The following is a 12,903-nucleotide window of genomic DNA, read 5'->3' on the forward strand; positions in this document are numbered from 1 at the left end:
ATCCGAATTATCAGCCTAAATGTTGGAGGTGTGGTGATGAAGATGCAACATATTTTCACATATGGTGGACATGTAAGAAGGTTAAGGCTTTTTGGATAAAAGTCTGGTGGAATATGCAGAAGATTTTTAAACAGAGGATAAAGTTTTGTCCGCAACTTTTTTTGTTGGGAATAATTGCAGACGCTACAGTTGTGGACACCAAGCTGATGTTGAACTTAATTACGGCGGCAAGACTTTTGATAGGCCAATATTGGAAGAAAGAGGAACTGCCGACCATAGAAGAGTGGACTTTAAAGGTTTCCGACCTGGCAGAGATGGCGAAGATTTCGGCCTATTTGAAAGATCATTCGCAAGAACGTTATATTATGGAATGGAGAAAATGGATTGAGTTTATCCAGAACAAGTATAGGGTTAAGAAGTTTTATGTAGCATTCGAATAAGTCTTCTTTCATTTTTTTTTCTTTTTCTATTCTAGTTTTTTATATATATTTAATATTGCTAAGGTGTGTTTTATCCTATATAAGCTAGAGAGTGATGGATTTTAGAATTTATAGTTGTTAGTATATGGTTGTTTATGATTGCCTTTTTATATATATATACCTTGTATTTAGCTCTGGGAAGTCGGGGGGGGAGGGGGGGTGGAGGGAGGGGTGGAGGGAGGGAGGTTGGGGGGAGGTAGGGGGGGGAGTGGGGAGGGGGAAGGGGGGTTTTTTTAAAGGAAAACTGTATTTTAAAACTTTTCAATTAAAAAAAAAAGAATTTCAACCGAAATCACAATAATTTTTTTTTAGTTTATAACTGAGGAAAATACTAGAAACACTGCCTCACAGCAGACCAATTAATCCAGAGTCCCCTAACTTTTCTGGCTTTGCAGACCAGCGGGGTGGGGGTGGGGGGAGGAGGAAATGGTTCCACACGAGCACTGGTAAGCGCGCACACACTGCTCGCACACTGCTCGTGCAAGAGGGGATGCGCAGGCGCAGGTGTGTACTTGCCTGCTGCTTCCATGGGCTGGTTCTGAAAAGCTCATGGCTAAGAAGTGGGCCACGACCCAAGGGTTGGGGATCCCTGAATTAATCAACTGTGTGCCTACATAATGGCAACTAATGAAAAGAAATGAAAGCACATCACATTTCAGGAAGATCAATGTTAAAAACAAATCTTAACCAGATGTGTGGGGAAACAGTCTCCAGTCTGTTGGAAGAATATGAAACAAGAGTCTGGAGGAAGGGAATGACCCAGCAGGATATTTTCTTGTGTATAATGTGGGAGGGAAGAGGTGGTTCACTGAAATGTTTGTTTTTATTTTATTATTTTTGCAATAGCAATAGCATTTAAACTTATATACCGCTCCACAGTGCTTTACAGGAGAGTACCCCAACCTTTCCAGCTTTGCGGACCAGCGGGGTCTGGGGAGAGTGGCTGGCAAGGTTTTGCATAAACCTGCAGCTCCATTTACATGAGTGGTGGGCACATGCACCCATGGCTCACGCAAATGGAGCATGTGCGCGTGCACACACACCCATCTGCTGCTTTTGTGGCCCAGTTACGAAAGGCTCACGGCCCAGTAGTGGCCTGTGGGTTTATAGGGTCAGTACGTGGCCTCCAACCATCTGGGTCCTCATTTTAGCAACCTTGGAAAGATGGAAGGCTGAGTCAACCTTGAGCTCATCAGGATCGAACACCTAGCAGTGGGCAGAGTCAGCCTGCAATACTGCATTTTAACCACTGAACCATCACGGCTCCAGGGGTACCATTTGCTCCTATCTCCCTAGGTTCCTGTCAGAATCCATTTATATCACATTTCATAAATGTATAGGTAGAACATTGTGCTTATTCTGGGGATTCTGCCATCTCTCCGAGGTGGGGGGAGAGGAAGGTTACTTAGATTGAAATAAGGGATCTTCAAACAACAGGGAAACGTCTGATCTGGGGGAGGGAGGGGGAGAGACAGATCTGGATCGCATCTTCATTTACAACTGAAAAAGGAAGAAGCAATAACAATAAAACCAAGGAGAGTTCCCTTTCCCAGGGAAGGGCCTGACGCCTAAGTAAATGATGGGAGGCTGACCAAATGGATGAGGGGAGGGGGCTGAAATGGGAATGCTTTATATAGGATTGAAATGTAACTTTGTTAGATTCCGTCTTGTATTGCCACAATCGATTCCATCCTAGTAAACATTTTCCTTTTGGACTAAACTTGCATCCAAGAGTTCTTATTTCCTAAGATGTGGATTGAGGTGGGTCCTGACAGTTCCTATGTTCAATATGTCATATATGTTTCTCTTTTTTGGGACTAGGAGTACAAAACGAACCAAGCTGGAATCTTTCTCAAGATTTTAGGTTTTTTTGCATGGAGAACTTTCTTTACTGAAAGAATAAGCTAAATATCTGTAGGTGTGTCTTTTTGTAAAAAAAGAAAAAGAAAAAAGAACTGTACACCATACCGTAGTTACATGATCACATAAAGCACAACAAATATCCATACCTCCTTTTTGTCATCTGCAATCTCAAATTTCTTAAGAGGTTCTTTTGCCTGATGTTGCAGTTGCGAACTGTGCTCTTGAACAGTCACAATCTCATCTGCATCCAGGTTGGCGCATATCTAGAGGATGGAACGTTATTTAAGTTATGGGATGTGCAGGTAGGTCTGTGCAATGCTTTAGGAACAATGGCGTGCAGCCTTAAAGGTACAGCTTTAAAGAAGCAGATGAAGAGCCTCCCTCAAGCATCTTTTTGATTGTTTCTTGAGAGTGATGCATTTAAGGCAGGCTAGCCTAGCCCTAGACAGCAACGCAGGGGTGTCAAGCTCAATTTCATTGAGGGCCGCATCAGCATTGCGGTTGCCCTCAGGGGGCCGGGTGGGTATGGCCAGGGTGGGTGTGGCCTACTGGGTGGGCGTGGCTAAAGTGCATATGGCCTAGTGGGTGGGTGTGGCCAGCTCTACATCGTTTGCATCAAGGGTGCCTATGGGGGCCTGGGCAGGAGTGGGACAGATCTGAGGGTCTCTGGCAAAAGGAGGGTCTCTGGGCCAGGGCCATGGCAGTGGGAGCCATTCCCTCACTGTTTCCAGGATGGCTTCACGGACCGCATGAAACCACTTCGCGGGCCGGATCTGGGCCCCAGGCCTTTTGTTTGACATGTCTGCAGTAACCTCTCTAGCATCCTGACTATTGTGAATGGCTTTGCTGTAGTTCTCCTTTTGTCTCTCAAGTAGACTGCAGAGAGTGTTGCTTGGAGACAGTCACTCCTCAAAATGCAACCTATTATAAAGTGTCCCTCTAAAGAAGGTAATTAAGATGGCTGCTATGAATACACCACCGGTACCCAGAAGTGAGACCAGCAGAAGCACGAAGTCACCAGTCCACATGAGCTCCTTCCCCAAATGTGGCCGCAAAGGTTAGAAATGGCAGACTTCCTTGTTCTGCATGGAACTGTCTTCTCTCTGACAGACAGGGAATTACATCTAATAGTCCACCGGAGGTAGATCTTCTCTGTTGCAGTGCCCACCTTGTGGACTATTCTCCCCCCACACACCCCGCTGGAAGTGAGATGAGCTTCACTTCTCTCTCTCAACGTGTCCCAACTCCTTCAAGACCTTGCTATGTTATCAGGTCTGAGAGTCCCAGGGGACTGAGGAGATTTCATGACAGCCTTCTTAATATCATCCTCTCCTGTTTTCTGTACCTTTTTGATTCAATTTTTTAATGCATTGCATTGCAGATGCTACATGCTGCCCAAGGTCATGTTCATTTGAGATAGGCAGCTATACAAATATGATAAATAAGCCAGTGACCTCTGCAGCATCTCTTTCTCTCTTGTCTCACGTGTTCACCATTTTGCTTAACGATCCAGTCACTGGCATGCAACTCGGTTGCTAAATGAGGAACCGGGAGTACATCACCCAGGGTTATTTAAAACAATCTCTCTTTCTACAAGAATAGCCGTATGTACAAAACATTATGAAAAGATTTGCCTATGGTTGTTTACAGCAAATTAAATAACACGTAAGTAAATTTATTAATTTATGTTACAGAAGTTGTGACCGCACCATCACTGGAGGTTTTTAAGAAGAGATTGGACAGCCATTTGTCTGGAATGGTGTAGGGCAGGGATAGGCAACCTTGGCTCTTTTATGATTCGTGGACTTCAACTCCCAGAATTCCAGCTGGCTCAGGAATTCTGGGAGTTGAAGTCCACGAGTCATAAGAGAGCCAAGGTTGCCTACCCCTGGTGTAATGTCTCCTGCTTGAGCAGGGGGTTGGAACAGAAGATCTCCTAGATCCCTTCCAACTCTGTTATTCTGTTAAAATGTGGATAAAGTGCTGCAAAAAGTGTGGGAATAAAAATGCAGCACATCTCGGCGACTCTTTAAAAAGGTCACCTTCCCCCCCCCTGAAACTGTTTGGCTGTCTTATGATCCTGGAAAAGATGTGGCTGCCTTAAAAAGTTGTGAACAGCAACTACATTCAAATGAACCGAAGCACATTTGGGAATGAAGTCTGAAGCACAGCATGGCCCTATTATTTCGTGTGAGTTGTGCTGCCTTAAACGTTGTGAACTGTCAAGAAGTGAAGTTAACAATCTATTTTCTAATTAAGTTTTCCTTTCATCAGTTGATACGTCTGTATTTTGACTCCCACACCTTCCTGTTCACTGCAACAAAAGTTCAATGGTGATCTGTCACTTTGAATGGTCTAAAAATTTCTTCATCCTTTAACTTTCTAGTTCCTTTGTCTTTCTAAATTCCCCCCTATTTTCCCCTTTGAAAACTGCAAATCATTTGTTAAATTCCCCCCCCCTACAAAGGTAAAATTAATGCCAAAAGCATATTATTGGGGAGGAACAACATTCTCACACATACTTTTTTCAAATCTCGTTGCTTGCTGACAATTCTCTCTCAGGTTTCTTACATAGTAAAATTCAAGTTGACTTAGACCAGTGTTTCTGAGAAACACCAGCTCAAAGGACTCTCCCAAGCCTTTTCTCATGGCAACTTACTCTAAAGCAGATACTCTTCACTTCAGATCACGCCTTGGGACTTTATAAGAATGAACTCTTCAGTTAAGAGATGCCAAACTGGATTTTTTTTTTAGTGACAGACTTTTGCTGCACACTATATACAGTACTGCATCATTTCTTGCTCTTCCGGAGAATGTAGGTACAGATAGTCCTCAACTTACGACCACAATTGAGCCCCAAATTTCTGTTGTTAAGCGAGACATTTGTTAAGTGACTTTTGCCCCATTTTACAACTTTTCTTGCCACAGTTGTTAAGTGAATTGCTGCAGTTAAGTTAGTAACAAGGTTGTTCAGTGAATCCAGCTTCCCCTTCAGAAGGTCACAAAAGGGGATCTCATGACCCCAGGACACTGCAACAGTCATAAATACAAGTCAGTTGTCACACGTCTGAATTTTGATCATGTGACTGTGGAGAGGTTCCATTAGTTGTAAGTGTCGTAAGTCACTTTTTTCAGTGCTGTTGTAACTTTGTTGTAACCTATTCGCTTTGCTTGCATTTGGAACAGTAACAGCTAGGTTTATGTCTTGCTAAGCCCTGGCTTAATTTGATTACACTGTTTAAATGAGCCACAGTGTCTGGATTCATGTGTCCCACTAAATTATGAATCATGATTTATAAACTTCCATCTTGCCGAGTCTAAAATTGCAATACATACATCCTTAAAGTCAAGGAGGAAAACTGGGATATCAGTTTAATAAATAAAGAAATTTACATGTATTATTCCTTGTAGGACCACGCAAACCTAGATTTCCTACGTGAAAGCAGATTCTCTGCTCCAAAGTTCATTACAAGCAAGATCACACACTTTAAAGCCAACAACGATAAAGTTCGCTCTTGTAGAGTATTTGTCCACTATTCTGTCATCATGCATAACTTACCGTTAGAATATGTTCCTCTGCTTTTGAATGATTTGTTGCACCTCCCACTCCGGGTGAGGCCGTTAGCCCCAGAATCTGAGGCTGAGGTACCAGTTGTTTTCCTTCTTTCTTTCGCTTCTCATTTTCCCTTTTTTGTTTTAAGTAGTAACGCATTATATTGTTGTAGACAGCTCCTTTCTGGGTGTGATGACATTCATCAATGATCATCAAGGAGAACACTAGAAGACACGTTGTGCAAATGGTTACAGAGTCCTGGTGCTCATATACCTTGTGCTCACATTTATAGTAAAACAAACTACTTTGCTTTTAATCAGCCTGTTTCGTGTGGAGTCCTTGGTCCACTTTGAATTTGGTTGTTGGCTTGCGGGTATTTCATTGCCTGACTAGATAACATCATCAGTGCTGGTGGGCATGTGGTTTGTTTCCAGTTTAAATACAGTAGCTTGTCCTGCCACTGTTGGTGGCCTTCTTGGTAGCTCCTTGATTTTAGGGTATTATTTTCTGCTTGTTTGTCTGCTTAATTGTCTCCTTAGAAGTTCCTTGATTTGGGTATTGTTATACCCTAATGCGCCTGTTTCTCGTCCCAGCTTCTGCCAACCTAGCAGTTCGAAAGCACGTAAAAATGCAAGTAGAAAAATAGGGACCACTACAGTGGGAAGGTAACAGCACTCCGTGCGCCTTTGGCGTCTAGTCATGCTGGCCACATGACCACGGAGACGTCCTCGGACAAGCGCTGGCTGTTCAGCTTTGAAACGGAGATGAGCACCGGCCCCTAGAGTCGGAAACGACTAGCACGCATGTGCGGGGGAACCTTTACCTTTTTAATACCCTAAACCCTAACAAAGTAAGATTATAAACACAGCTGTTGTTTCATTTAGTGACTATTTCACTTAACGACTGAGTTGCCAGTGCAGTTCCAATTATGGTTGCTAAACAAGGATTATCTGTACTCCCATGGCAGGACGGAGAATCTGTAGCCTAGAAGATGTGACTGGAATGAAACCTTCTATCGTTCTCAATCATTTACCATGCTGCAGAATCACAGGTTTTCGATCTCTGGCTGAGAAATCAATACTTTTATTTTTGTATAACCAATAATTGTGTTCAAAGTAAAATGAAATATTCATTCTGAATATGCTTCCCATCATTTCACTTTAGTCTCTTAGGTCCACGCTATGGCCGCCAGAAATATTTTCTTCCTCTCTCAACTGTTTGCAGTGCATAGGAGAAAACAGCCACAAATGGAAACTTTTCAGAACAAAACTAATATGAATCCCTAATCTAGGCTATAAGCATTTTCTAGACTGATGCCCAGGTTTGGCAGTCCTTCAAAAATAAAAGAGGCAGACAGGACCAAATGTGCTTTTGAAGGATACAGGATGGGTAACCTTTCAACATATTATTTTTGGTATTATTTTCAATCTCCACGAGCTACAAGCATTATTCTAGTTATATACTGTTGGAAATGGGATCATTTTTTTAAAAAATGTATTTGCTGGGAGGAGGCCTATATACTCAAAAGATAAGCCTTGTGAAGACTAATAGATGCACCTTGCATCTTTTGGGAGTTCTCCAAGCAGAAATCACGCAACATGAAGGTTGTCGATATGAGTTTGTGGTTAATGTGGGGAGGGTCAAATAGGAACAGAGACTCTGTAGGTGGACTGCAGCTTGCCTGCTCCTGCTGTAATACATTTGGTGTTCAGATCTACACAGCTATCTATACATACCTGATAACTGGACTCCTTCTTCGTCCTCTTCATAGACTTTCTCCAGTGCATTCTCCAGGATCTTAGCAGTACAAATAATCACATCATAATCTCTAATTAGTTCAGGTAATGAAAATTTCAGCTGAGATGACCCACTCAGCCCTATTGTTCGGTACGAATGCTTCATATAGGGACCAAATTCATTCTCTAAATGTTGCTCCACCAGTGGCACCTGTTTTCCAGATAGATAGATAGATAGATAGATATAATTAAGCAGATGTTCATGACAATGGGCTTAGACCAACATTTTTCCCTTCAGTTCTCCATCAAGTATGGCCTTTGATTAGAAGACATGAAATCCCATTATCCCAAAGAAGCCAATATGCAAAAGGCTGTTTACATGAAGTTCTTTGGTTACTGTAATATTTACTCATGCCTCCTGGTAGATCAACAAACTGTGGCCAGGGATATCTTTGCCCAACTCTGGCTTGGTGCATCAACCTGGGACCTGAGGACTTTATTCCAGTGGCTCACGTCCTTGTATCATTATGTTGCTTAGATTAGTGCAATATACTCTGCATAGGGCTACCTGTAGACTGGAAAATTCAACAGGTGCCAAATGCAGCAGTCTAGTGCTCACCAGCAGTAGTTGGTGGGATCTTATGATGCCTTATGGAGAATGGGAAGCTAACAAGGAGCACCGACTCCTTGTTAGCTTCCAAAACCTTTTTTTTTTAATTTAAAAGGTCTGTAGGCTCAGCCTCTAATTAATTTGCATGGGAAAATGTGATGGTGCTGGAAAAAGCAGCTGGTTGTTTCCCATTTGGGGAAGGTCAAAGGTTCCAAAGCATTTTTTCGACTGTAGGACTGGCCATCTGGGTTGGCCTTCCTTTGGCTATTGATTTAGCTGATGTTTTTTTTTTCATTTTCAAGGAGAAGAGAAAGACAGGACTCTTCTGGAGAGTGTTTGGAGCGTGATGTCATTTAATTATTTTTAGTGGGCATAGGTATTGGTCTTTTGGTATAAATCTTGTGTTTTGCTTTGTTATACGCTGCCAGTAATTTGTTTGGAATGCAACGGGATAGAAATTTGGCAAATAAATACATATCCAATAATTAAGCCTAGTAACAGGACATCAGGGACGCGGTGGCTCAGTGGTTAGGACGCTGAGCTTGTCGATCAGAAGGTCGGCAGTTTGGCGGGTCGAATCCCGAGTGCTGCGTAACAGAGTGAGCGCCTGTTACTCATCCCAGCTTCTGCCAACCTAGCAGTTCGAAAGCACGTAAAAATGCAAATAGAAAAATAGGGACCACTACGTTGGGAAGGTAACAGTGTTCCGTGCGCCTTTGGTATCTAGTCATGCTGGCCACATGACCACGGAGACGTCCTCGGACAAGCTCTGGCTCTTTGGCTTTAAACGAAGATGAGCACCGGCCCCTAGAGTCGGAAACGACTAGCACGCATGTGCGGGGGAACCTTTACCTTTACCTAACAGGACATCGACACAACTGGAAAAGTTCATGCAACCAGGACTCCTGCATTTTTTTCCTGATCAACCAAAGAGTTTTAGTCATATTTAAGCAAACAAGAGGCAGAATTTCCTTCATTCCTTTGAGGAAAGGCCAGCATGAATAGCTTCAACCTTCTTACTCGTATTCATTTATGCACTTGATTTTACGTAAAACCTCATGAGGATTACAAAACCAAGCAATAATGGTTTAGCTGTTCACACTGAAGCTCAGTCTGGAAAGTACACAAAGAGAAGATGGGTGGAGACTCTTCAGATCGGTATAGAATTTGGCTTTTTCAGAACTTGACATCACAGAAAGGATTTTTGATTTGGTAAAATGTTGTAAGACTCTGCTCAGAATCTTCTGGAGTAGGCAGCCATAATATGTTTGATTAAATAAATGAGGCCCAGGTAGTTTATATTGCTCATGAGAGATGAAAGTCTAGTGGTAAAACTTCTACATTTTGGGACTTCACCATTCATTCTGGTAACCAGAACCTGAACACCCATCTTGATGTCACCAGAGACAACATTAATTGCTTTTACCATTTATCACAGGGTGGTTTACCTTGTTGACAAGAACTACAACCTTTCCACACTCTTTTGCTTTTCTTTTTTTATCTAAGTGGTCTTTGGCAATGTAAACAGCAACCCGAGTCTTGCCAGTGCCTGTGGGGAGGCATATAATAATATTTTTCCCTTCCAAGGCTGGTTTGGCCACTTCCATCTGATAGTCTCTCAGACGCAGTTCTTTTTCGGGGGAAGATCTTTGGTCTCTACTTTCAATGTGATCTGCAGATGAAAAAAAAAGTACAAATCATTGATAATGAAAAAAGAAAGAAATTATTATGATTTCTCCTAGTAAGTGCTCCAACACTGGAGGTTTTGAAGAAGAGATTGGACAACCATTTGTTTGAAATGATATAGGGTTTCCTGTCTGAGCAGGGATTGGATTAGAAGATATTCAGGGTGTCTTCCAGTTCTGTTATTCTGTTAAGCGTTCCCCAATCAGAAGGAGGCAACAGTAGTCCAGACTTGACCAACTTGAGGCGTCTCAGTTCTAGTGAGTTTTATATTTTCAAGGGTTTATGATTGATGTTACTGTCTAAAATGTTAGGACTCAAAATTCAAAAATTATTCAGAAGGGTTTTAAACTTCATGCAACTTTCTGCTGTGCATGAAAGCATCGCTTTTGTTATTAGATTCAAGTCCAAAGTAGTTTTTCCAGTTTATTTTCAAAGGATGTACAATCCTAGTAGGAATCCCTCAACCACACTCCCTTCTACTTTAAAAATCTAGTCTTTGGCTCTTCAGAACTAAAACCATTCAAAATTATCTAAAGTCCATTTTGGTTGCCAGCCATTACTTTGTTGCCCTGACGTGTCCCCTTTCTTTGAGTCTCCAGCTTTCTTCTCCTTCTTGCTACGGCAGCAGTAGCGCACCCTTCTCCTGCTTTTTTCTACGGTAAAATATGCTCACTCTATTTTCAGAATCCTCCACAGTTAACAAGAACACATCTGGCTGGGTGTGTAAGGTATGCGATAGCATAGCAAGAGCCATGGATAATGGAATGCCGTTACAGCATCCCAGTTACGTTCATTAGCCTAAAGGATGGAAATTCCCAGCAGATTGGAGTTAGAAGCTAATTTTTATGGCACAGGTTGCAATGAAGAGACATTACTGTGAAACTCCCTATTATCCGCTTGTTAACGTTATTTCTTATGTAGCTATGGATCATTTCAATGTAAGAATTTCCATAGATTAATAAAGATGTGAATTAGAAAAACCTTGCTATGTGTTTATTAGATCCATTAATGGTGCGGTCACAACTTCTGTAAATAAATAAATAAATTTACTTACGTGTTATTTAACTTGCTGTAAACAACCGTAGGCAAATCTTTTCAGAATGTTTTGTACATATGACTATTCTTGTAGAAAGAGATATTATTTTAAATAACCCTGGATGATGTACTCCCAGCTCCTCATTTAGCATGTCAATGACCGGATCGTTAAGCAATTTCAAAAAGGCTCTTTGTAATTTTTTTTCTTTTTATGATATAACCTTGTGGTCCCTTTATTTGGCATAGAGTTGGGAAGACTGGATGGAACTGAGCATTTACTAGCCAGATGCCCTTCCTGATGCCTATGTGGAGTTTGCAGATATATTTTTTCTTTGCATCCCAAGAGAGAAACATCTGCCGCTACCTAGGATTGAACTAGGTGGGAGGTGAGTATCTTCACCACTAGGCCACCGTACTGCTCTAAAAAGACACTTTGTAATAAAATAATCAATTAAAAAATAAGATTAGTTTTTAGTAATTATATTTTAAGACAAAAGAAAAATTAAGACAAAAGAAAAAAAACTTTAAAACCTATAATGATGGTTTAAAACATATGTGTAAAATATTAACATATACTAAAACAGAATATAGGAAATAGACTGGAACGAGAGAAAAAATACCAGAAAGATATCTGATATTTAAAAAATATTATTTCTGGTAAAATTGCTAATGTAGGCCAATCATAAAGAAAATCACCATTAAGTTATTTATAAATTGGATAAGGAAGGGTCACACCTTTCGGTAACAGGTAATTCCATTAAAAGTGACTAAGCCAACAGAACTTACTGAAGCTTGCATAATACTTCCTAATGGACATCTAAGTAGAGCTGCTTGTTTTGTTTGAGCTACAGGAAATTATCATCCGAGAAATCTTTTCTGCCGTTGTAGAAACACCACTTCTGTTGGAAAAATAGTCCAATTTGCGGCCCAGCCTCAGTGTTAGGAATGTGACTGTTTCCTTTCTTCCTAAATATCCTGATATCCTCTGGCTATTAGAAAGCCTGGTGGCACAGTGGTTAGAATGCAGTATTGCAGGCTAATTCCGCCGACTGCCAGCAGTTCGATTCTCACAGGCTCAAGGTTGATTCAGCTTTCCATCCTTCTGAGGTTAGGAGCCAGATTGTTGGGGACAATATGCTGGCTCTTTAAACCACTTAGAAAGGGCTGTAAAGCTGTATGAAGCAGTATATAAGTCTAAGTGCTATTGTTATTGCTGTTGCTATTCTCTCACAGAAATGTGTTAGTTAAACAGAAAATTATTAGCGCTGACTGTGGAATCAGCGAACTGAATTGGAGCAGACCATTTTTCTGGAGGAAACCTTACACAGAGATGTCCTCCTAATCTCTAAGCTACAAAGGTGGTCAAGTGCTGGGGCTGAGTTATTGATGCCACCTTCTCTGAAAAGTGATAGCCTTGGGATTGCCCAGAAGTTCATACCTTCTTGGGGTGGAGATACTGCAGGAGTTACTGACACTGGTTCGTGCCTTTCTCATTAATAGACTGCAGGATGACATGTAGGGCCTACATAATTTATGTGAGAAGGCAGAAGGTCTACTATAGACTGGGTCTACTATAGACTGGGTTCCGTGTAATCTATTATGACACTTCAGCTGTCAAGAAATAGTGGTATCTCCTATGCATGACTTATATGGAACTATCCAAAGTGAATGTTATTCACAACAACATTATTAGGGACTCTAAGTTAATGATACGTATCTGCTAGTGCTACAATGATTTTCTTTTTTCCCCTTTTGTTAGACAACACAGGTTTCACGTAGTAACACTGCTGATATAATGCCATAATGTTTTAACTAAATTGATTCCTGCTATAGGTTCCCAAGTCCTAGAATGAATAGCTAGGTAGATGTAGAATGTTTTCTGAAAACACTTCAGTATACATTTTAGTTATGCTTTAGCTATATCTCATCAGCTAAGGCCAT

At 41.3% G+C, this 12,903-nt stretch overlaps 1 protein-coding gene and 1 long non-coding RNA gene across 3 annotated transcripts in view; one reads left to right on the forward strand and one right to left on the reverse strand.

The window, feature by feature from the left end:
- The window catches only part of LOC310631816, a 263,229-nt gene that overhangs the window by 230,264 nt on the left and 20,062 nt on the right, over window positions 1-12,903 (forward strand). The gene's annotated exons all lie outside the window — the stretch shown is intronic.
- IFIH1 (interferon induced with helicase C domain 1) overlaps window positions 1-12,903 on the reverse strand; it is a 52,300-nt gene that overhangs the window by 16,117 nt on the left and 23,280 nt on the right. For both annotated transcript variants that reach the window (XM_083348518.1, XM_083348519.1), the window contains 4 exons: window positions 9,690-9,913; window positions 7,632-7,842; window positions 5,902-6,119; window positions 2,489-2,605 (listed from right to left, as the gene is read on the reverse strand). In XM_083348518.1, coding sequence (XP_083204644.1) covers window positions 2,489-2,605; window positions 5,902-6,119; window positions 7,632-7,842; window positions 9,690-9,913 — 770 coding nt within the window. The remainder of the gene's footprint in view (window positions 1-2,488; window positions 2,606-5,901; window positions 6,120-7,631; window positions 7,843-9,689; window positions 9,914-12,903) is intronic.

This window comes from Vipera ursinii, assembly GCF_947247035.1.
Source record: "Vipera ursinii genome assembly, chromosome: 1".
Lineage (NCBI taxonomy): Eukaryota > Metazoa > Chordata > Lepidosauria > Squamata > Viperidae > Vipera > Vipera ursinii.